The sequence below is a fragment of the Schistocerca americana genome, chromosome X, assembly GCF_021461395.2.
Source record: "Schistocerca americana isolate TAMUIC-IGC-003095 chromosome X, iqSchAmer2.1, whole genome shotgun sequence".
NCBI lineage: Eukaryota > Metazoa > Arthropoda > Insecta > Orthoptera > Acrididae > Schistocerca > Schistocerca americana.
The window spans coordinates 913,627,875-913,653,262 of NC_060130.1; the positions used below are offsets into that span (position 1 = coordinate 913,627,875).

Below are 25,388 nucleotides of genomic sequence, written 5' to 3' on the forward strand. Positions count from 1 at the left end.
ATAAGACCCTACCCCCTACGGTCTCTGCAAGGCAGCCTAAATATGCGCGCGCAACGGCAACTTCAGTGCTAAGACGGAAACGGCGCGACGTACCGAATTTGTTCTTAACAATTATTTCTCAGCACAGCCTACCCTGTGGCACCCTTACAAGCTTTTTAGACTGTCTTTTTACTATTCCGCATTACACCTCACACTGTGGTGTGTGGTAGGGAGTACTTGCGGCAACAGTTATCACTCTGCCCCTTCCTCGCTCCGTTCACGAACGACGCAGGGGAGAACGACAATTGGTCTGCGTATGAACTCTAATTTCTTTGATTTTATTTTGCTGGGCATTTCGTGAGACGCACGAGGAGGGATGTAATATGTTGGCCGAGTATTACTGGAATATACACTCTTGGAATTTCAATAGTAAACCTCTCCGTGATGCATAATCTGTCTCCTGTAACGTGTACCGCTGCAATTTATTGAGATTCTCTCGCTAACTACACGATCCCATGACAAAGCGCGTTGCTCTTCGTTGGAACTTGCATGATTTGCTCTAGTAATACAACCTACAGAGTGCCCCGCAAAGAAAGGAATATTACGGTTTAAAATCACGTAGGCGATGTCATTAAACAATGGGGCACAAGCTCAATACCGAAAGATGGCCAACAAGTAGGTAACTTTATTTTCTTTATATAAGTTTCCAAGTCACTGTGTGGTAATGTTAATAAATGAATTAAGGAAATATCATAGAAGGCAGTTGCAGGTGAAATAACTCTCATTACCAGGATGAGAAAATCATTCACTGCACTCTTCCGTTCTGTTTACTCTTGCAGATAAGCTTTGCGTATTTTAACGAAATCAATCACTTGATTTAAAATAGCTTCAAGGCTTGTTGAAAAACTTTAAAATAATTCCGTCACAATATAATGTTAAGCGTAATTCAAAAATGTCGTAGGCGACTGGAACAACAGCTTGATACAGTTATTAACACTAGCTGTTGCCCTTCACGCTGGGGGCTACGTCTTCGACATTGTGGTGGTGGAAAAGGAGATTTATATGGACAAACGTGGAAGTACGAACATGTTTAACGTTCCTACAGGGTCAGCTCGTACGATAAACACTGGAATTTCGAAATGGTTTTATTGCAGAATGGTGTGTCTCGTTAGAAGTTATTACCACAAAAATATGGGAACTACAATGTAGCTCCACTGATTATATAACTCTTTGAACTCAGTGTGGAACAAGACCAATACACAACCCATATTTAACTGCTCATCATCAATACACATGTTGTACAAATCGGGACCCGAATTTCGGAAGAAACCACTCTTAAGTTGAAACGAAAGTGCGCACTTGGAAACTGGACACCTTCTTACTTTCCGCTCTATTGCTTACGTTTTTCCAAATTTATGGATCTTCAACAAGGAAGACGATGCATTACGTTGTTCGTAGTGAGAATCATTCCACCACATTCGTAGGCTGGTTTATAACAGGGACATTTGAGCAACCTTCAGGACAGACCTGTAATGTATGGAGATATATTAATTTTCTTGGCACGCTATTCGGTTGGGCAGGAGCTAGATGAATGGCATTTTTTCGAAGCGCCGGGTGCTCGCAAATAACAACCCTCAATCACTAAATCTGTTTTTGGACATTTCTGTTTAATTAGGAGGCCTATGAGATGGCATTGTCAGGATCAGAGGTGGAGTTTGCCGCAATCTTCATTAAGAAACAATTCTACATATGCATCTACATGACTACTCTGCGCTACTGTCTCTAATCAGAAAGGTGAAGTGAACAGTTGGTGTTTGTTAATGGGACCAACTGAGACATACTGTTACAAATGCGAAAATGCAGAAAATAAATATTCTAGCGCTAAACTGTTAGAAAACATTATACAACCAAAAGGATCTAATGCCATACTCTGTAAATATCTTTCATAACTACGGCTTCATTTAGCTGCATCAGCTCGTCATATCTAAAAACAATTTAGCTAAGTGTATCAACAATATATATTTCAACACTACTAAGTAAAAGTTTACCCTTTGTATGCAAAAATGTGCGAGACTACGATATAGGGTAAAAAACAAATTAATCTGATTCGAAATATCTCTACTCACTCCATGAAGATGTTAACCTTCTATCACGTCGCTTAAGTCTGCGCTGCGCCACATTTTTGACATTATGAATATTTGACAGGATATAGCAGGTCGGTGCATTGGATTCACAGGCCACTAACAAAAATAGTGAAATGCGCCATAACATAACATTATACATGGACGGATGTCTTCATAGACAGGGATAATACTTTGACAAATTGTCTTCATCCGTCTTCGTACGCCATAGGCACTTGACTCCAGATTCTGTTCTCGTGTGTCAGGTGTCCATTCCTTGCATTATTTTGAGCCGTGGCTGAAACTGAAAAGCTGAATTTTCTATTAGTACGACACACAGCGACAAAATGCACTAAAGCAGTAATGGTACCACTGCAAAGCCGACGCTTCACACCTGAAAACCTGTTGTACATTAGTAGCACCCACACTCAAAGATATTACTGTTTACAGATTTGTCTTAGTAAGTCGCAGCTTGTGATGATAAAAGTTTTATTATATAGTATTTGAGCCAGCTAAATTTTCTCAGCACTGCTCGCTCTAATCTTCCTGCTACCCTAATCTAACCGTCATCATCATTATCATCACGACCATCATCATCATCATCATCATCATCATCATCATCATCACCACCACCACCACGACCACCACCGCCAGCACAAAAAATCTGTCAGTATACTTAATATGTATAGTAACCGACTAAATTAAGTGAACATTTCCAGACTTTTCTGCGTGCACAGGCTCCGAAATAAGAAAGAGGCTAGCCTAAAACCTTACAAAGAACGTCCGTTATGTCTCTATGAATCACACGATGTAAAATAAACTAATGACTGTACAGTTACTTCAGAAACCTCCGTTGCCCATGTAACATAACCCACTTTACAGTGAATACTAATGTCTACTATCTTCTTCTTTAGTTCACATTTTCATAATCGGCCTAGATGACATCTAAAGCTGCGAATATACAGAAACATGCGATGTTGGTCGTCAGTTCCGACTTGTATTTAGTATGGAATAATCTTCGTGAGTTTCTATACGAGTCAGAATAACTCGCGAAACTCACTTTCACGCAGCATATGCGTTTTCTTTGATTAAACAGTGTCATTTCTTTCTCATCTTTTTTTAAACACGTAAACAGTGTTGTACATAAAATACAAATAGATACTGTCGACGATCACATGAAATGGATTTTACGAATCTTAAAAGTAAAGCAGTCATCAATCAGAAGATCGTTCTGAACACCACAGTGCTTTACTAGGCATGCTCCTTTTGGAGATGGTATGCTGTTGAACTCACTGAACCAGCCAGTTATTGGGGAACTAATCATCTTAGATTCCAAGAAATTGCAAGTGAGATTCCTGAAGGAAGTAAGAAGAACCGTCAAAACAAAAGGTTCGGATTTGACGTCCCGTTGACAACAACCTCTTTAGAGATCTAACTGGAGCTCTGAATTCGCTGGGACACGGAACAAAAACGAAGGTTTCCTTCTCAAAGGAGCCAAACCAGCATTTATTTGAACTGTAAGTTACGGCAAGCCTTAATCTGAACGACCCAGTCGGGAATTCCAACTGCGGTCCAACTGCGAGTTGCGCCGCCTCAGTCGGGAAGACTAACCGCTGTATGTCTGTGAAACTTTGGTTCTTGATAGTAAAAGCACGTGTTACGCAGGAAAAACGCAGCAAAGCTTTTAACACACATCCATAAGTATCTCGCTCTCTTTCTCTACAAACACAGGGACGTCCATTTTTGTTTCTCATTTATCGTGTAGCTGCTGCAATTGTGGTTCACAACGTATGAGGTTGTCGAGCAGTGATATTGTTTCCTCGAACTTATTCTTTCTCTTTCTAAATGCAAGTGTTTTCACCAAAGAAATATTTTATCTTTTCACACTACGCCATAATTAAAATGAAACGATGACTTTAGATAATTTCCCATCTTTACTGGGATACAGCGAGGTGTGGCTGTGTTTCAGATATGTGCAGTTTACTTTCGAGAACTACATAAATTTTCCTACTAAATATTTAAACAAAACATGTTTAACGGCCCGGTGCCCTATCTTCCTCTCATCTTTATCTGATTGCAACTGGCTTACAATAAAAACATCTATTTCATCTGGCTAGTTCGCCTATTGCGTATTATTATTGCATCTATACCCCAGATCCCGCGAGCCAAATACATGACAGAGACATAACACTCGTAAAGGCGCATTTTTTCAACCCAGTTTCGGCCGCGCTTTTTAAATATGCCTTAGCGTAGGTGAGAAATGAACGCAGGATGACGATAAAATTATATCAACATTTAGTTATAAATACAGTGTTCTCAATAAGTACATATAATGTTCTCAAAAATTACGTTATTAACGAAAGTTTAATTTGATTTTAAATTCCTCAATCGTCGTCAATAAATGGATGTTTGCAATACGAAGAATCAGTGTGATTTGTGCTACTGTATAGCTGACACTCTTAATTAGGGGAAAAAGAGGCATAATACTAGCAATAAGCGAAAAGGTCAAGCCACACTGTCGCGCCACTTCCCGCTGCTTCTGGTGCACATCTCTGCAAGTGTCGCAGCCTGTGCACCGTTCAACGGTAGCAGCAGCCCTGCCATATCAGACCTGGAATATATTTCAGTTCATATCATTTTGTAGAGTCGGTTAGCCGGAACCTACACCGTCTCCGTGCTGGTGTAGCGTTACGGACTTCGACTCGTGACGCAACCAGCGGGACGGCGTAGCTAAGCCAAAATTCTAGGAACTAGCTTCTTGTAAATTCAAACGGAAATATTAAACACGACAACTTTTCGCTCTTTTATGTTGTAAAAACGATGTATAATATTGACAAGTATTCGATCCACATGTTATTTGAGCTGTTGACGAACGCTCGTTACTAGCGTTACCGAGAACGCGTCTAACACCAGCAGCTTCATGGCATAGGAGGAACACCTTCATGGTATCCACATAATTTGCGTGTTACTAACGTTATACATACACAATAGACGCCATGTGACACATAAAAGTAGTGTTTCATTAATCGTGATGCATACAACAGTATGCTTCATGTCTGATGCCACATTTGTTGTTCATAAAACAGACGCAGTGGAATATTATGACATAGTTGTTGATCTTTCCTAAAATCAGATTCAGAGAATTCAAATCCGCAAACTGACGGGGGTTCTGCTCTGTACGAGATTTTAATAAATCAGTTTACAGAAAAATTAAAAATATAACTCCAGGTCCACCACAAAAATTTTTAAAACCATTTACTACGCGTAAAGAAAGTATCAGCTAACGCTGAAGTATTTTAGCTGTCATTTCATACTCGTAGAGCCTGCTTTGTGTATGTAACAAATGCTTTCAACTGTCTCAGGCTGCAGCGTAGGTAATATGATTCTTTACATATAACGCTGGAGAGAAGTAATTAAGGTATTTCTGCAATATAATACTGTTTTACCAGAGAAAGGGCGGTTTTGAATCAAAAGCACTGTCGAAGAAAATTTAACTTACTATTGTGCGTGACATTTTGTGCCTTCTACGTTCCGAAAATATTCTACGAAACGGATTACTATAAATTAACTTCAATGTGCGCCTTTCCATCAGTGCCGTGGAAATAACGTTGAAGAGATATTTTAATGCCACTTAAATTCTCCTGCTTTTGCCTCACCTTGCTCCTGGATTATGAGAGCTCCGTCGGAGCTTATTTCCCTCTACTCAGCCGTCACTCTCTCAATCGTGTGAACGCTGATCTTACCCTCCGTTTTTCGTTTTTGTCTCAACGTAAAACTGAAAGTTTACTTACACTTCTCCATCTCATAAATGTCTGAATTGAGACTCACAAGCTCCGTGATTGTGTCTACAACGAAGTAACTGTAGTTCTGCATAAACTACGAGGTTTATTTTCATTTGATATTTACTGTGACTATGACAGTAAATCCTCGTTGTCCAGTTGAAACGTATAAATCTAAGTTACAATAGCTCTCATGTGCGACTGGTGTGCCGAAGGCGCAATATCACGCAAATTTCCTTCCACGTGCAGCAGATTTCAAGAAAACACTCCAGAAGTCTTACCGTCTCGGTCGCGCACATTCACGGAAATTACATGGCAAAAAGCTCGAGACATACATAAATACAAATAGAATATATTTGAAGTGGCTTCTAACACCTTGATGAAACACAGTGCAATTTACCCAAAATACACGTATCGCAGCAGTCCTCGATTAGGGCAGATTTTTACAATTTATCACGGTGCAGGTCCCACATGCTGCCAAGAGGGCCCAACGCGGAAGCCGAAAGTGTGATCCGTACCAAGCCCTTCCTCGTACTCCAACCGGATTTTTTCGGCCCTTCCCCCGTAACGACCCGCTCTAGTGTTGCAAATGACTGGAAGGGAGGAATGCGCAGCGCAAGTCTCATACAACAGGGAGAGATGATAAACAAAACAGACTGGAGGTGAACAGCCTGGCGACCTCCCCGGCCTGCTGACAGTCGAGTGACATCTCGTCCGCATACAGCCACTTCATTTAGGCCCATAAGCAGCCAGCCGCATATGGAGATTACCGTGCCGATTTGTTTTGTTACTAGCTAACAAATCTAATGAATAAATCGCAAATTCACGTCTATTTAGCCACATTATTGAATGCGTTTTTTGCACTCTACGCATTATACTTCGATGGCTGACGTCTAGTAGAAGTCCAAACAGCGAGCAGAGCTCTCTCAGTAATTGAAGATCACCGAGACAGTCGTCAAAATATTGTGCGGAAACTAGAATCAACAATACGAACATTCTGTATGGCAGCTTAGAACAGGACACACCTTAATACCGTTAGTATCTGCGCAGTGAAACGCCATCACCAATGGTGGTCTCTCCATAAGAAGGACCGTTAAAGATATGACGCCTATCTTAAGGAGACTGCTAATATCTTACACGGAAATCAAGTTGTATTACATTAGTTTTATCGTCATAGAATTGGTACGTTTTAAGACTCCTGATTGTCGTTATTCCTCGTACCATATTTACAAAATATGTAGCGAACAATAAAGCGCTCGATAAACATATCACAGATCATATTGTAACGTGCAAATATAGCACATAAAAATTATAATGTTTTTAAATAAGGCATTTTACTAGCTTTATACGACATGTCAATGCCTTTGCGTTTTTTTAATTTTAGTTTAAAAAAATATATATATTACATTTCTCGAAAACTGTGATAACCGTGTACGTACATACAGATGCTCCCCTACATTTTAGCGTACTATCACAAAATTAAATGTGGAAATTATCCTTCCACGGCTTAGGAAATATGAATAATCTTGTTTTACATTCGGTATGCGGTTAAGATTCCAACGTGAAAACAAATGCACTATAAACCTCGTAACCTCGTGTTTAGTTGAGCAGAGATTTATTTTCCTCGGGCAGATTTTTCGCAGTCAGTGAATCAGTAGTGTGTCGTGAAATTCACCATGTAAGTGCAAATGTTTTAGACATGTATCACAATTGTAGCCAGACATAGTTTCGGCACAGTACGTTGTTTAAATAATTTCAGGTAGTTATTCCGGTGAACATGTACTTAATTAAGAGAAACAATAGAGTCACATTATCTGATTCAGAGCGTCGCTTAGCAACTGACGACTGAAGGCGTGATCGGAAAGCCTAATGATTAAAGTGGCTGCTTGCAAAAAGCAGGAAATAAGGGCTACAGACCCGGTTTGACAGAAGCTTCCATATTCACTAATAGACAGTATTTAACTTACGTGCATCTGTTATTGCAATACTGGATTGCGGGACAGCCGCCGATATGTATGTAATAAACATAAAAAAAGGCGTCTGCTGTAAGTTCATCTTGTTTATTTTATAGGGTACGGGTTTCGGCAATATAATACGCCATTATCAGGCCTTACATTCTGGATAATGGTTGAATTTTTCAGTGACAAAATGTATCTACGTCATACACGAAAAATAACCAATTTTCGCACCAGCTTATGTACGAACGACCTTAACACTCGTCAACGTCGTCTGCTAGCTGTTGACATCGAGCGAGGTGGTGCAGTGGCTAGCATACCGGCCTCGCGATTGGCCATCTAATTTTGGTTTTCAGTGATTTCCCTAAATCGCTCCAGACAATTGCCGGGATGGTTCCTTTGAAAGGGCACGGCCCATTTCCTTCCACAGCCATAACGCAATCCGAGATTATGCTCCGACTCTAATGACCTCTATGTCGACGGGACGTTAAACCCAATCTGCCTTCCTTCCTTTCTGGCTGTTGACGCGTGCTAAAATCGTGCGTACGTAAGCTGCTGCAGAGACTATTTTTCATATATGAAGTACGTACATTTTGACATTGAAAAATTCAACCATTATCTAGAATAGAGGGCCCGAGGATGACATATTATATCGCCGAAACCGTCAGCGTACAAAATAAACTGGAGACGAACTTACAGCTGATATGTCTGCCATGATGGGTTAGCAGCGTACCCTGTTAGTCGACTAACGTACATTTTATCTTCTCAACTTCGTGCTCATGTCGAAGTCATCAAGGTTCGGCTGTTAACTGACTCCAGAAACAGCCCGTGACTTTATGAATGTGTCACTATTCCATTCACTCTAAATATTTTTAGAAACCATGGAAGACTTACAGCAGGATGGTCCAAGCGAAATATGAACCCTACCTCTTGGGGTAAAGAGACGATAATCTTAATCTTTGTGCCATCTTGCTCATTTGTGTCTTGTGGGAGTGCTGGAAGCTTGGAATGAATCCACTACTCCAAGCTCCTCCATTCAGTCGTCTTCTGGTATCATTAACTGAGGCTAAAAATCATTCGGTGCGCAAAGCAATACGCGTCTGCAGGTCGTCGAACTAGCAAGCAGTATTGGATTGGATTGTTTGGGGGAAGAGACCAAACAGCGAGGTCATCGGTCTCATCGGATTAGGGAAGGAAGTCGGGCGTGCCCTTTCAAAGGAACCATGCCGTGCGTACTCCTCCAGGCATTTGCCTGGAGCGATTTAGGGAAATCACGGAAAACTTAAATCAGGATGGCCGGACGCGGGATTGAACCGTCTTCCTCCTGAGCAAGCGGTATTACTCGGTTCCGTCACGTTAACGGTATAGAGAGGTTTACTGATGTGTTAACCAACAAATACCTCATTTATGGGTCCACTGAATGCAACTAAGAGAAGCACAACGACGCTATGATGAGCTGTTTCCTCTATGACGGTAACCACATCACAGTACTTTGCATATGTACGTATGCACCTACGAGAAACCAGGTACTTCCGTGTTAGAATGGAAGATACTGGCCGCGAGAGGTATACCAGAACACGAAATCACAGAAGAGAATGTGTTGCACGTGACTGGTGACAATCGTGACAATAACAGTCCGCGCGTTGCACGGACATAAATCATATTTACATCGTTACGCTGTAACGAGCACGGGAAATCACGGACGTCTTATGCCAAAATATTCAGAAAATATTCCTGAACAATCTAGGAAATATTTTGGATAGTGTTTGGATTTACCCCGTATACGATATTGCAGTGCCTGTTTTGTTTAGACCTACGATGTAAAGTTCCTTCGTGCGGCACTGCGGCGATTACAGCCGTTATGAATTAATGAAATGTACTTACAGTTGCGAATGTGGCAGCCATCAGCTTATAACGGAATGACGACAATGAAAATTTGTGCTCCGCGAGGGGTAATTACTATCTCCAAGGCACCTTGTCACGGTTCGCGCGCCTCCCCCATCTGTGGTTCGAGTCCTCTCTCGGGCATGGGGCCGCGTGGGATCAGCCGAGCGGTCTCAGGCGCTGTAATGGTTCAAATGGCTCTGAGCACTATGGGACTTAACATCTACGGTCATCGGTCCCCTAGAACTTAGAACTACTTAAACCTAACTAACCTAAGGACATCACACAACACCCAGTCATCACCAGGCGCTGCAGTCCTGGACTGTGCGGCTGGTCCCGGCGGAGGTTCGAGTCCTCCCTCGGGCACGGGTGTGTGTGTTTGTCCTTAGGATAATTTAGGTTAAGTAGTGTGTAAGCTTAGGGACTGATGACCTTAGCAGTTAAGTCCCATAAGATTTCACACACATTTGAACTTTTTTTTCGGGCATGGGTGTGTGTGTTGTCTTTAGCGTAAGTTAGTTGAAGTTAGATTAAGTAGTGCGTAAGCGTAGAGACCGATTACCTCAGCAGTCTGGTCCCACAGAAACTTACCACAAATTAAATTAAAATTTGTGCCGGACCGGGTCTCCAAGCCAGATTTCCCACTTATCGCGAGCGGGCACCTCACTATTTGGCTGTCCGAACACGCCTCAAGCCCAGACCCAATGAATGGCGACATATGGTTTCGGTCTGGCGGTGAGTCGTGTTCGGATAGCCTAACGGTAAGGCGACCGCTAGCGATAAGAGGGAAATCTGGGTTCGAGTCCCGGTCCGGTGCAAATTTTCATGGTCGTCTTTCCATTACACTGCTGATGGTTGTTCATATTCGCAACTGCGAATACCTTTCATGTATTTCACCCTGTATATGTTGCTCCGGTGAGGCACGAACTGTTCCCTCCAACAGCATTCTACTACAGCCCTTCCGTTAAATAGGCTGCCACGATAGTGATAAATTCTGCAAATATCGAACTTTACACGATGTGTTGGAGTGCTCACAGTTTGCGAATAAGCGTCCTAGACGTGTGTAACATTCGGAAACAGTTCCCTGAACAATTTAATCTGATATGGTGTTGGCGGGAAAAGCAATCCGAATTTTTACCATGTCTCGGTCCACATACTCGCAGACAAGCAAAGAAAAACATTATACCAGTATTTGCAAGGAAATTGGTTCAGATCTTCGTCAGAAGATTCCGATAAATTAAGTTTGTTGTGTTTTTATTATATCACTTCATGTGTGTGGGGAAATGATTCCCCCCTTCATATTTGTCAGAGCGTGGAGTCTGCTTCTACAGACCTCGTTGACTACCAGATAATAAACCCATTAAGAAATCATTCCAGATGCAGTTGATGAATCACAAAATAGGATTTTTTAATTATGTTCCCTTTATCAGTCTGTCTAACGAAAATCGTTACGCAGTATCACCTGCAATACGCGACGCACCTCATACGAGTTAAGCATTCGATATATGGAGCGCATGGCACCTACACCGTGCAAGTCTCATTTACTTCAACTGCAATAACCGCACCGTTCTCCAATCTGAACGCTATTGCTGCAATTCAAAGCAGTCTTATGAAATTGTCTTATAACGTCTGAAGGAACTCTGATTTCTTAGTTTTTGTCTTCGAATTTAAAGGGTTTTATTATTTGGAATCTTGTTAAAACTCGGTATCAGTTATTACACCGCCGGTTTGTTGTTCCTTTGAGCCAGAACCAGTCTAAATTATTCTTGGCTCACGAATGAGTAATTTAATTTCGATCACGAAATTTAGATCTAAAAATATAACAATAATACTCACTATATTTCATGTTTTGGCGAAACAACATATTTGGCAACTAGTTACATCAGTAGTTATCAACTGACGCAACGCATCCCTTCCGAATACTGTCTGCGAAACAGAACTAACAGAAATCCTAGAGTTCTCAGTTCCTGCTGGAAACCAATATTTTGTATCTTATTTAAGTGAATAGCTGCCAGTATTAAAATGCCTGTAGTTTCAAGAAGTCACAATATTTCGATTCTCTGCAGACGATTGCCTATTTTTGTGAATCTACATTATTGGTTGGTTGGTTGGTTTGGGGAAGGAGACCAGACAGCGTGGTCATCGGTCTCATCGGATTCGGGAAGGATGGGGAAGGAAGTCGGCCGTGCCCTTTCAGAGGAACCATCCCGGCATTTGCCTGGAGTGATTTAGGGAAATCACGGAAAACCTAAATCTGGATGGCCGGACGCGGGATTGAACCGTCGTCCTCCCGAATGCGAGTCCAGTGTCTACCCACTGCGCCACCTCGCTCGGTAATCTACATTATTGAGGGAGCCGTTTGTATCCGTGTAAGATGGAGAGACTTGAGTTTTCCGTCACGATCGCGTGCTATGAGCGACTTTCTGTAGCTGTCAAACAGGCGACTGGGGAGGTGAAGTGGGAAGGTAACAGTCTATAGAATGAAATCATCTGAAGGATGCAACGAAAGTATGAACACTAGGTTTATGAAATTATGAGCTAGCGTTGAATGAATACATGAAAGTAATTATACAACGATAGTTCAGTCAATATACGTCGTTGTATGTAATTTTACAGAGAATAATTCGTTGTCCTGCTTTGATGTGTGTGAGAGTGCTTTGCTTCGTATTGGATATTTCTTAGTTTTCACGTATGATCACGCATGACGATCAACTGCATTCACGTTTAAAACTAATTTCAAGGTTTAGTTTGACGGAATTAAAGCGAGTTCAAGCATCTGGTACAAATTACTTAGCACGAAGGTTGGTTTTTCGCCCTCGCACGAATGAAATGAACTAATGTATTGGGAAATAACGAGTAGTTTGAAATATATTTATAGCGTGATTACCTAACCGTACAGAAATGTAAAGAAATGGAAAGGGGATGATGAACAAAGAAACTTCGTCTTCCGAATGATGTTTAACTCGATATCGTTATTGTAATTGGGGTGAAAAATTTCGGTAATACCACATTGCTGGAAGAAAACAATTTTAAGAAAACTGTAATAAGTATCTAGCTTGTGTATTCACGAGGGCTCAACATCTGGAACCGGTCGTAGACTTACTCTTTTCGACACATAAAGAGAATCGGAGACACACACTAAGCATCCATAATTTTGTCCGGTACATATCGTCGTAGAATTAAATTATAGATCATTCCAATCCCCAGTTCTAACAAAGATTTTCGGGAGATTTCCTTTGGCTGTACAGCAAATGTCGACACAGGAAATCCGTTCCCAAATATTCCCAATTAGAATTCTCTGTGGCTCACTATCATATCTCCAGATTTTTGTTGAAAAGAAGTGCAGTCGGGTGAGTCGGGAACAAGCGGACCCAATACTCGCAAAGACGGGAGGGGAAAAAGAATCTCACTATTTAATAACAATGCAATAACTGGAGTGGACCATGAATGAGAATTGACACCGCGGTAACAGGTGTAGCAAGACAAGGGACAGAAAGAAGTGAGGTAAAACAGTGCTCTGCGACTTTGCACAAGACTGAAATACGGATGCGCACTCATACCCGACCGACTAATGTGTTTCCGAACGTCTGTCGCACTTGGAAATTGAGAAGCACGCCCGAAAGTGAAACATGTACACTGTGCACATGACTAGAAAATTCCCATCCAGAGAGTGCCTTTTGTTGTGCCATTTATTCCGATCTTTTTTTCCTTTCACGGGTTGGGGGTGGGAATACGGCTTGTCTTTATTTCTAAGCGGGAATTGTCGTTAGTCTGAGTTTATCTTGAAAGTTTTTACGGGCACAATACGTAGGAGATTGAAGAATGTTCATCCATCTTAGAAATCTATTCTGAGCATGATCTCACGTTGTGGCAATGTTTGTTAGAGTTTTTACCATTACCATAAGAAAACCTGTGAGCTTTTGTGCTCTTTCTTTTCTTATATTTTATGATGTATATATACAGACTGAAGCGACGAATGAAGATCTGTTTACCAATTCTCGATGTCCCCATTTAGTTTGACCTGATTTGGTGCCACACACGTGAGCAGTATTCCAGCTATTCTGATAGAAGAGATAGTTTCCCTGTGCGTTACAAATAAAGACATCTAGGCGTGGACATAACTTCGAGAAATGAGATTGAATCCGAACTGAAGAAGAGATTACGGGCGGGAAATGCGTGCTACTTCTCACTGAATAGATTACTTTCATCACGGATATTGCCTAGGAATATAAAGATTAGAATATACAAAACTATTATTCTACCAGTTGTGCTGTATGGGTGTGAGACTTGTTCTCTCAATGTGCAAAATGAAAAGCCGTTTCGAGTATTTGAAAACAAAATTTTGAGGAAAATTTTCGGAGCGAAAAGGGATGACATTAGCGGAGAGTGGCGAAAACTGCGTAACGAAGAGGTTCACGATCTCTATTCAAGCCCTGACATAATCAGTAGTATTAAATCACGTAGGCTGCGATGGGCGGGTCACGTAGCTCGAATGGACGAGGGCAGGGCAGCGCGCAGAGAACTGGTAGGGCACCTAGAAGGAAAACGTCCCGTGGGGAGACCGAGGCGTAGATGGGAGGACAATGTGAAGGCTGATTTGAGGAGCCTAGGTATTGAAGGTGAATGGAAGGAAATAGCCCAAGACAGGGACAGATGGCGAAAATATGTTGCTGCGGTAATGGACGCTCGAGTCCGGTATGACCAGTGAGTAAGTACGTAAGTTACAAATAAAGTGGGAGTCTTTATTTACGTCTGTGATAGTTCCGCTTGATCTCTCAACTCATTGTCTCGTATTTGTATAACATGATTGAGCCCAGCAGTGATACTTAAACTGTGTTTCTACGATTCCTTAAGTGTACAACTACACACTCATTTACGTTAAGGTCTTTATCTCAAGCTCTGATTTTCTCGTGATCTAAGTGGAAACCAATGCAGTGTTTTTAAACGATAATAATTTTTCTAGAAATGACCATATCACGTTTTTCTCAGGCGAAAGTTACTTCTGTGTAGGCGGGCGAGTTTACATGCAACAGCTGTCAAAACATGGGACTGCGAAGTGAAGCTCTAGATTTGAGATATGCCGGGCTGGGGAGGGAAGCTAAGTGAATGACGGCTTATCGTGTGTGCGGAAGGCGGCGCGTGCGGCGGCGGCGGCGGGCCAGCTGTGCGCCATGCGGGCTGCGGCCGAGCGCGCCTGCGCATGCGCAGCTGCCATGCCGCTCCCCCACCACCACCGCTCTCTCATTTGCATCGGCCCTATGTTGACATGTGCGTCTAACGAATTCGTCTTATTCAAACCATCCCGTTCGTAAGACCGATCGAACATCTAGAGGAATGCGTTTCACGAGTGCCGAGTTCCACGTATAAGCACAGAGCCGGTCTTCACGTTTACTCCGCTCCGTGTGAAACTGGCATTCGTGTAGCTTACATTTAATGATACTGGATGCACGTCATGCCATATCCATCCTCAGATGCATGCATGCCCTTTCACAAATATATGTGGAGTACACATCATTTCCATAGTAGTTTCCCTACGGTTTTTTAATGCAACATTATAATCAAGAATTTACAGTGACATTGCTATCGATGATTTACAAAAACTAACGGTATTAAGTTACGTCTAACGACACGAATTTTACCTCCCCCCCCCCCCCCCCCCTCGTCGCATAACTAAGAACTATTCCGCGAAACATTTGCCCCTGTAATTAATAAGAAAAAGACGTGCAGCGGTCAGATTTTGACTGTCGCCTGTGGCTTTATCGTCTCAGTAAATTCTACAGTCTTGCTGTTTCATCCCTCAATCATTCGATGCCATTATACTCCTGTAAAAGGCAACAGCATAAATTAAACACAAGGTTAAGAAAACAATTATTCCAAAAAAAACATTGTTACCAGTCGTTTCATCGGCTCCTCTTCAACGAGGCAATACATCTGTGCTGAAATTTTCTTCTTTTGGCAAATGTTTACCAGATTCGTAACAAAATTTTAATTATTACATATGATAATGATTTCATATATTGAAGTAAACGCAACACTGTGAATTTAAAAGGAAATGTCAGAATATGCTAACACAACAGTGATTAGCGGAAGTACAGGGTGGCGCACGAAAAACTGGCCCCGGGTACGGACTGCTCGCCAGTTACGCACGAACTGTTGCCCGCCACGAACAAATACAACAGCATTAGCTTATTTGTCATTCTTTATTATACGATTATTACGTATGTACGTATTTATTGTTGTATCTGCTTGTGGCGGGCAACAGTTCGTGCGTAGCTGGCGATCAGTTTGTACTCGGGGCCGATTATTCGTGCGCCACCCTGTAGTATTCCATGATAGCGAAAGCAAAAACAAGTTAATTTGTATCTTGCTTTTAAAATTATACGTATAAAATTTGTTTAACTGTCAGTATTAGAAAGCAATTAAAGGAAAGTATCTATATTTACACAAATATGTCTTTTCATTAAATGTAAAGCAATAGACCGAGAGGTAAGTTCTTGCAGAAAAATTAGTAATTTTGCTATAGAAAAATATACGAGACTAACTAATGAAACATAGGTGCAAGACATTATTTTGAACACTAAACAAGTACTGCGGCGATAATGAACGCCAAAGAATCACTGGAATAGTCATAATGTAATTATTCATTAACTTCCTAGATATCGTACTACGATTTAGAAACTGTGCAAAGGCGTCATATATTTAGAGAAACGCTACATTGTGAATTTAAAAAGAAATGTCACAATATTCTAACACAACAGCGAAATGTAGAAGTAGTATTTCACAGTCAAAGTGACAGTGAGGCATTAAGATTTACTTATTATTTAACAGTTATGACTAATGCTCTGCATAACACAATTGTAAGTCTAGTGCAGACGAGAGCAGTAGAAGTTGAGATGGGTTAATGTCTCGAGCAACCGTCGTTCTGTAACTCAGACGGCGTACAACTCATCGCTAAGAAAACGTAGCGGTTTTCTGAGAAACGGCAAGGCTCGCGCGAGGCTGCAGACACAGGAAGCGGAGTGCGGCTGGCCCGTCGTCACGTGCAGTTTACCCAGTGACGGAGGAAGCGCAAACTCGTGCCGAACGAAAATCGATGCTCTGCGCGGAGAGGGGTGAGCGTCAGGCTCGATAAAACCTGCAGACACGCCCCCTCACGTGCTCGCCACGTGCTCGTCCACCTTGTTTACACACAGTGGCGACGGCACATCAAAACACAAACGATTGTTCGAGACAGCACCACTTAAGAAGCGAGAATGAGAAGTAAAGCACTTACCTGCCAATCTGAGTGCTGACATCCGTTGAAACTCGGGTTCCTGCAGCCATTTCCACATGCGGCGAAATGTCTCTCTGCCAGATTTGAGCTTGGACCAGGGCTTCGGGTTGCGGAGGAGGTCGGACAGCGTGCCCTGTGACCGGCAGAGGACGCGCTGCGCGAAGATGGCTTGCGGGATGCTGTAGCGCTTGAGCTCGGCGCTGATGCGCTGCGCCAGCTCCTTGGTGTTGATCTCCTCGACCTCGCCGGCGGGGGCGGGCGCCAGCGTGACGCCCACGCCGACGCCGACGCCGACGCCGACGCCGACGCCGGGAGGCAGCAGCCCGCCGCCCGACGGCGCGCCCGCCTTCACCTGCTGGGGAGGCGGCGGCGGCGCCTGCTGCGGGGGCGGCTGCGGCTGCTGCTGCTGCGGGGGCGGCGGCTGCTGCTGCGGCGGCGGCTGGGGCTGCTGCTGCGGCGGCTGCTGCTGCGGCTGCTGCTGCTGCGGGGGCGGCTGCTGCGGGGGCGGCTGCGGCGGCTGCACCGCCTGCTGGAAGGCGGGCGGCGACGGCGACGCGACGGCCACGCGGTCGCGCGGCTGCGGCGGCGGCTGCTGCGGGGGCGGCTGCTGCGGCGCCTGCTGCTGCGGGGGCGGCTGCGGCTGCGGCGGCGACTGGTGCGGCGTCATCGTGGCCATCCCGTTCATCGCCGCCGCGGCGCCCACGAAACTCGTCACCATCGGGTTGGGCGGCGAGTGCAACGACGCCGACGGCGGGCTGAGCGTCGCCCGGCCCACCGTGTACGGCGAGTCGTAGCCGCTGGGCGACAGGCTCTTCTGCGGAGACTGCAGCCCGTTCTGGCTGTACGTGCTCTGCGGCGACAGCGGCGAGTGCTGCTGCGGGATGTTGATGGTGCCCAGCCCGTTGTTCGGCGACGAGTAGTGCGGCGGCGGCGACATCCCCATCGTAGACAGCTTGTCGTACGTGTACGGCGAGTTGACACTCATGCCCAAGCCTATATTGGCGAGTCCGTTGTTTTGCATTACTGTAAAAGATCCAGAAACGTTACTCGTGTGACCGTAAGCGAATTTGTCCGACACGGTGGAAATGGGTGGAAGGGGCTGCAGAGGGGTCAGCGTGGCGTAGGAGGAACTGGGGCTGAAACCGGGAGGTGACATCCTGCCGTTGACGGACGTCAGCGTCTGGTACGTCGGCTCCGGCTGCAAAGTGCGGAAATCTGTGGCGTCGATCATGCTTGCGACACTGACTGAAATTCCCGAAGTCGGAGAAAGTTTTCCCGGACTCAGCAGCTCCGAGTCCTGCGAGTCTTCGTGTGGCTGCACTATCACAGAGAGCGTCTCCTGCTTGATGTCGACCGAGTGTTCCGACAAGTCTTCGGACGCAGACGGCAGCTCCTCCTTGATGTGAGTTGATGTAGACTCGCCGAGCGACTCGTGCGAAGTGGTCACCGAGCCAGTCACGGCCTGCCGTGAAATAGTGGGGCTGAGCTCCGCCGGCGACATGCTGAGGCCGGCATGCGTAGACGCAGCTGGCGAATCGACCGAATCTTGCATCGGCTCACCGAGCGACTGCTGATCGGCCATTTCCTCCACGTTTTCCATCGCTCAGCACGCCCCTTCCCCACACGAACGCCACCCTCAGAAACTTCACACTTCACTTTACACAGTAATCGATGCCAGAGCTTTAACACTGTCCCACGGTCGAAGAAATTACCTTCGTAAATGTCCCTTGCACGAAATTTTCACCGACCGACGGACGTCCATATTTGTATGGCGAGTTACTGCGCATGCTACTGCGCAGGAGGGACTGTCGCGGTACGGTGAACGAGGCGGGCGCGCCGCGACGGTCCGACGGCGAGGTGGTGGGCTGCGGCGCGTCGCTCGCTGGCGTACTGCGGCCGGGGCCCCGGGGTTCGCCGCCGCCGCCGTTTTGTTCGGAACCGGTGTCCCGCATCTGCCGCCGAGGGGGAGGCGGCAGGCAGCCGCACGACTGCACCCCCCCTTCACCCGACCGCGCCAGTCCCAGGTGGCGCGGAATGGCGGCGGCGCTGCCGTATGTTGGCACGCACCTATTGTCCCACATTTACCGCCTTCCTCACGCTGACAGCTGCTGCCGGCGCTCCACGCGGCTCCTCGCCGCTTTCCTTACCGAAACGGCGGCCCCTCGCCGCCTCTCCGTGTTTCGAAAACCACTTCTTCGCACCTCTCTGCCGGCCGCCGAGCACATGGTCGGGTGATATTGATTCGGCCACCAAGAAAGGCCGATAATTTTGAAGCCTTAAAATCGATAGCAATTACAGTGTAGCTCAGAGCGGCGTCGGTCCTCTTCACGGAAGGACAACTGTTCGCGATTGTGCTTTTACGTAGGGCGAGTAGCGATCTAGAAGTTACAGAGTGTCGCAAGACGGTTTGTGGTGAGAGTTAACTACTGGCGTGTTCGTGCCTGTTTTGTGTTGCTGCGTGACGCCTGCGGTTTGTGGAAGCGGTATCACGACAGTTCGAGTGTAAAATGCTGTTCGCCTATTTGAAGGATCTTTTCTCGAATTTTAGTTGCAATAGAGTCGTTTGCTTCGCCACGAAAAAGAGTGAGACGTCTAAGCTGAAAATACAATCGTCCACGCGAGCCACGGCATAGCGTATTTTGCGGAATGACCTAGACGGTAGTTTTTATTTCTTTTATCTTTTTTATCGCTTTTAAGATATGCACGTTTGCAATTTCATTTACGCAGAACTCAATAAGAAATAGTCGGTTTCGAAATTTCTCGTTCTTGCAGGTGGGTACCAAAAACTAAAACGGCCGTCTTTGAAGATATTTATATTTTGTCGGTGCATTGCTATTGCTTCTTACTATGAGATACGTAAAGCGTACATTTAACTTTTTTTTAATAAATAAGCGCTTGTTGGTATTTTTCTCATAAGTTCTCTGCGCTTCACAGGTACCAACCTAAAAAAAAAGTTATTGCTGTTCCGTAAATGTAACATCTTTGAACTATTTTTTTGCAAGAAATGCTAAAAATAGAATACTTTCACTTATTAATTCTTAATTTTTATCTCATACGCGGTGCATGTGAGGATGTGATCTACTTTAATGAAAAGGAAAAGATTTTTCTTGGAAAAAACAGAAGCAGACGAATATACGCGACAAATTATTAACAATAATAGCTTTCAACATCTGGATTCTTCATTTTCAGGCACCTACCTAAAAACATAATGTCAAAATAATGTACACTGAGCATAACGGTCGTAATTTATTTATTCTACTAATGAATGTTTAATAATGTTTACCACCACAGAAATCTTAAATAATTGGCTGTGGTGGACCATTCGTTCTGTACGAGGGTAAGGAAACTGAATACAATCGAAGTCTACACGAATGTTAAGAATATAGTCAGTTTTATTGTCGAGTTGACAAGTTGTGTATGATGATAACAGTATTAATTTGTGTTTCCTTTCAATACATGAATCCTTTTCTATAAATTTTTAAGATACCCTTTGTCACAGAGGCATCACATATCATAAAACACGTTTATGCCTACCCATAAAAATTCCATAACGAAAATAACCCTTACATTGAGTAAGATAAAATTTTTATGCTCTTACTCCGAACAGCAGTAAAACTTTGCGTCAATTTACTACATGGGAAGTAATGAATGGACTACGGGGTGTTTATGACATTTAAATATACTTATATACGTACATGTAGAAATATTTTGAGCGTTTCAACTTGAGGAGTGCTATTTCATGGGATTATTTTTCCACACTTATTCTAAACACTGCCATAGTATTGTGAAGGGATCTATCTCAAGTGATCACACTGTGAGATGGTCAGTAGCAAGTAGATGAAATCTTGACGTAGAAGATTTTGTAATATATGACTACGTTCTCCTTGAGAGATATGATTTAGTTTATTACCTCCGTTTTCCAATGCTTTCTTCTAAACTCATTAATGTACATCATCTTGAGGCCTTGAGGATGACAACTGTACTGCTCTGCATAGTGGGTTAATTTATTGTTTGCAGCAAATGTATGAGATAAGAAACATTGTTATAATAACTTACGGCAGTACAATTGCTCCTTCAGATTACGAAACACACACACACACACACACACACACACCGCTTAATTATAGAAAGCACTGTTAAGTGCATAGATTTTAGACAACAGTTATTATAGTAAATAGTATAGGTTTCAGAAAATAAAAAAAGTAGACGAAATTTTTACAAGTTGGCACAGGCTGGCAAATATAAGAGACAAAGACAAGCGAGTAACCGTTTGTAATTAGAGTGAGTATAGGTTTAGTACAGTACCGCGCATGTACTGGCAGCAGTTGGCTGCCGTTGCATGCTTCATTTACAGCACTGTAATCACACGCGTTGTCGTGGGTTTCTGATGTATTCTGGGTAGTGTTGCCACATTACAGACAATTCAGCTCAGGTGATTTTACAAGGTAGGCTGTATTAGCCGTTAAGTTGGAATTTTCCGTGCTGCATATATGGCCTCAGTATTCAGTTACGTACGTTTTGTCGCGAGGCAATGTTTTATGTTACTCAGTGCCGATTTCGTTCATTAATTTCGATCATTCTTCTGATCACAATTAGCGCTTATGTGTGGATAACGTACTTCCAGTTTTCATTACGTAAACACGCCAAGTTCTATTAACTCTTTCGGGCAGTCAACTGCGTTATAAGTTTTTGTTTTTTTAGTTTCTACAAGAAGCGTCACTGACAAGCAAGCCACCGATGTGGCTTCGCATCAGACTGGTATCCACACGAAACATATTCATTATATCTTTTCCAAAAGCAGTTTATCATTTTCTTCTACATTCAACATCTTCAATAATACTAATAAAATTTGTTGGTATCCCTCCAGAGATTTCCATTTGAACGGTTATGTTTTACAATAGGAAGAAAAACTTATATGGGAATATTATGAACTGATTTGCCAATATTCAACGATTTGCAGCCTCGGCAGAAAGTAAATGAAATACATTGCCGATAGTTGTGGCCGAACGGTTGTAGGCGCTTCAGTCCGGAACCGCGCGACTCTTACGGTCGCAGGTTCGAATCCTGCCTCGGGCACGGATGTGTGTCATGTCCTTAGGTTAGTTAGGTTTAAGTAGTTCTACGTTCTAGGGACTGATGACCTCAGATGTTAAGTCCCATAGTGCTCAGAGCCATTTGAACCATTTCTGAAATACATTGCAACTGGTCTTGTAAGACTAGAAGAGTTTACAATGGTTTTGTACGCTCTTTAGTATATTTATTACTTGATTTCATTAATTGTAGAACAAGTTACATAGAAAAACGGTGTAGCACACAGCAGGGCGTTAAGTAATCTACTACTGTACACATTTCTGTAGTTTAAGTATGTTCTAATCCGTTGCTACTCCACAGAGTCATACGACAGTCAAGCAGTTCAGCGACTATTTAAGAATAGTAACGGCACACTGGAGCTGTTCTAATTTTGTGTACAACATTTTATCTCATTTACTACAGGGAAACTGTCTATCCCCAAGTGGAATCACACAAATTTTAATTTATTTGGAAATACGACAATCATAATTTTGACGTTGCCTTTTCACTCTTCCCTTTTGATCTGGTTACGTGGAGAACAGATGTCGATTCGTGTATATAATTGCATTTGATGTTTCTATCTGTCGTAATAATGTTATCATTATATTCAAATGGCTCTGAGCACTATGCGGCTTAACATCTTAGGTCACCAGTCCCCTAGAACTTAGAACTACTTAAAGCTAACTAACCTAAGGATATCACACACATCCATGTCCGAGGCAGGATCCGAACCAGCGACCGTAGCAGTCCCGCGGTTCCGGACTGCAGCGCCTAGAACCGCACGGCCACCGCGGCTGGCATCATTATATTTTTACGGTACTTTACAGATACAGTTTATTTCGGAACTACGTCTCTCTTCAAAGTTGCCATTTATCACAAATTTTTCGCAGGCAATAGCCAATTAATTTTTCCTTAATTAAAGAGTTGGTATCTGATAAAAAGGGCAGCTATATGGCCATTGTACTGCTCTATGTTGCTTCACAGTCCAAACAATTCGTGTCCTCATCGTAGCTCTTAGACTGCGCCGACGCACATTTAATTTTCGGTCGAATTTCTGTGCGGATTTCGCAGGGAAATTGAAATTAGCTGCGAACAAATAAAACAATACACATGAAAGACAGCGGCTGTTTGTGGATAAATCACATCGGGTAAGACTTGAGCAAATTTTAATGATGTTGCAAACACTTTTATCTTTTACGAAGTTTTCAATGAAACTAAGCAAAAGACGGTTCTGTCAACATGTCTCACCACAAGGTCTGAAATAGTTCAAAAAAATGGTTCAAATGGCTTTGAGCACTATGGGACTCAACATCTGAGGTCATCAGTCCCCTAGAACTTAGAACTACTTAAATCTAACTAACCTAAGGACAGCACACACATCCATGCCCGAGGCAGGTTTTGAACCTGCGACCGTAGTGGTCACGCGGTTCCGGACTGAAGTGCCTAGAACCGCACGGCCACCGCGGCCGACTCTGAAATAGTTTCATGGCAAGCAGACTAAGCCCGATTTTCACAGCCAACATTCAGTGTCACTCGGCCTAGCAACAGGCAGTTCGAATCCTTACATACACCTGAATTTGGACGCCAAGGGAAGGAGAGGTCGTATTGTACAGTTCTACTCATTAATTTCCGGGGAGCGGCCTTTGTGTTAAGATCCAGTCGCCTCTACAACGACACACGAAGTGAAAGGCTAAAATTATGATGTAGCTATCCGTCTGTTCGGTGCTTTTAAAGCTGAATGTGCTATTTGCCAGCAGTGAGTTCCACTCCCTATTTTCCTTTCGTTTCTCCATACGTGCAAAACAAGTGAAACGAAAAACAAAACTCAATATTCACGCTCTATAGTCATCGTACACGCTATAATCCAGCGATACAAGTAGTTCTGGCCAAGGCACCGATGCCATTAAAATTATGCCAAGTTTCATGACGTAGAAATTTTGTATTGTTATCATCTCTTGCTGAATATCATAACTTTGTAATTTAAGGCCATGGCATTTATGTCATATTTCTTCTCTCTCTACTCCCTCCCCCTCCCCCGTCCACCCTCTCTCTCCCTGTTGACCTTTATGATGGCAGTATGAAACTAGTGAAGGGTAACTATTGCCCAAAGTCGTAAACAGATCCTGACCATTTTACTTTCAATATTGGGATAATAGTCAGCCTTGTGTAGCGTAATTTTTATCCAAGTAATGAATATCAGCGACATAGTTTAAGCTGTAAAATGATGCTACATGAAACAAACTAATGCCGGTATTTTGTGCTGCCGGCCGGAGTGGCCGAGCGAATCTAGGCGCTACAGTCTGGAATTGCGCGACCGCTACGGTCGCAGGTTCGAATCCTGCCTCGGGCATGGATGTGTGTGATGTCCTTAGGTTAGTTATAAGTTCTAGGGGACTGATGACCTCAGAAGTTAAGTCCCATAGTGCTCAGAGCTATTTGAACCATTTTTTATTTTGAGCGAAATTTGTTTGTAATTGATCGTCTGCTGTTTGATGTGACTTGTAGCTGTGTAGGTGTCTTGCCTGACTGACCATTTTACACAAATGAAAGGTTTTCTTGCATCCACCAGTTGTAAGGTTACCGGTAAGTTTTGCGCTATATATGCTTTAGTTGTTCCTGTGGCATACTAAACTGTGCGATATCACATGAGCGAAACAAGACATAACAGTTGCTCAGCAGACATAAAAAAAACTAGCGAGAAGTCATCATAATCTGTTCGAAGGCCAATTGCCCCCAAACGGTGTCCACAAACGAGCCATATATTGCAATCCACAATTATCACAACAAGATTCGCATATGAAGAGAAAGCGGGTAGCGCCAGGGGGCGAGTGTTTTCTGCAGCATCACAAAGGTCCCGTGGGATGGGGATCAAGGAGTGATGCTGGTAATCGCTTCTCTAGGTACTGTTGAACAGGGCAGTAACGATACACCCATAAATCTATCGCAGAATGTTTTGCAGCGACACAATATTTTGCTTCCTTCTCATACTCAGCAGCACTCTTTCCTACCACTATATTATATCGTCCTTTTTGATCTTTTCTGAATTATAAATTACGTCTTTGACGTTTCACAGGATGAGGAGCCTCCGTAGTCTACATTCGGTAGTATTAAAAACTTCCCATTTTACGGAATAGACAGCCTTTCTGGTGATAGCTGAAAGTTATTCGCCCAAAGATCTGAACTATAGGAGTAATAAAGAAATAAAGAGATAAGATACGAGAAATCAGGGCTCATACGGATGCATACAGACAGTCGTTTATCCCTTTCTCTATTTGCGAGTGGAACAGCAAAGTAATGATAAATAGTGATTCAGAGTACCATCCGAGTA

General features: G+C 43.5%; 1 protein-coding gene and 1 long non-coding RNA gene across 2 annotated transcripts in view; one reads left to right on the forward strand and one right to left on the reverse strand.

Moving 5' to 3' along the window:
- Nucleotides 1–18,723, reverse strand: part of LOC124555437 (hepatocyte nuclear factor 6) — a 611,828-nt gene extending 593,105 nt beyond the window's left edge. Inside the window, exons 1-2 of the mRNA XM_047129347.1 lie at nt 17,517–18,723; nt 16,991–17,396 (exon numbers count right to left, since the gene is read on the reverse strand). Coding sequence (XP_046985303.1) covers nt 16,991–17,396; nt 17,517–18,590 — 1,480 coding nt within the window. The 5' untranslated portion in view covers nt 18,591–18,723. The remainder of the gene's footprint in view (nt 1–16,990; nt 17,397–17,516) is intronic.
- A 578-nt stretch (nt 18,724–19,301) lies between these two features.
- LOC124556671 overlaps nt 19,302–25,388 on the forward strand; it is a 258,728-nt gene continuing 252,641 nt past the window's right edge. Inside the window, exon 1 of the long non-coding RNA XR_006968655.1 lies at nt 19,302–19,762. This is a non-coding gene — a long non-coding RNA (uncharacterized LOC124556671). The remainder of the gene's footprint in view (nt 19,763–25,388) is intronic.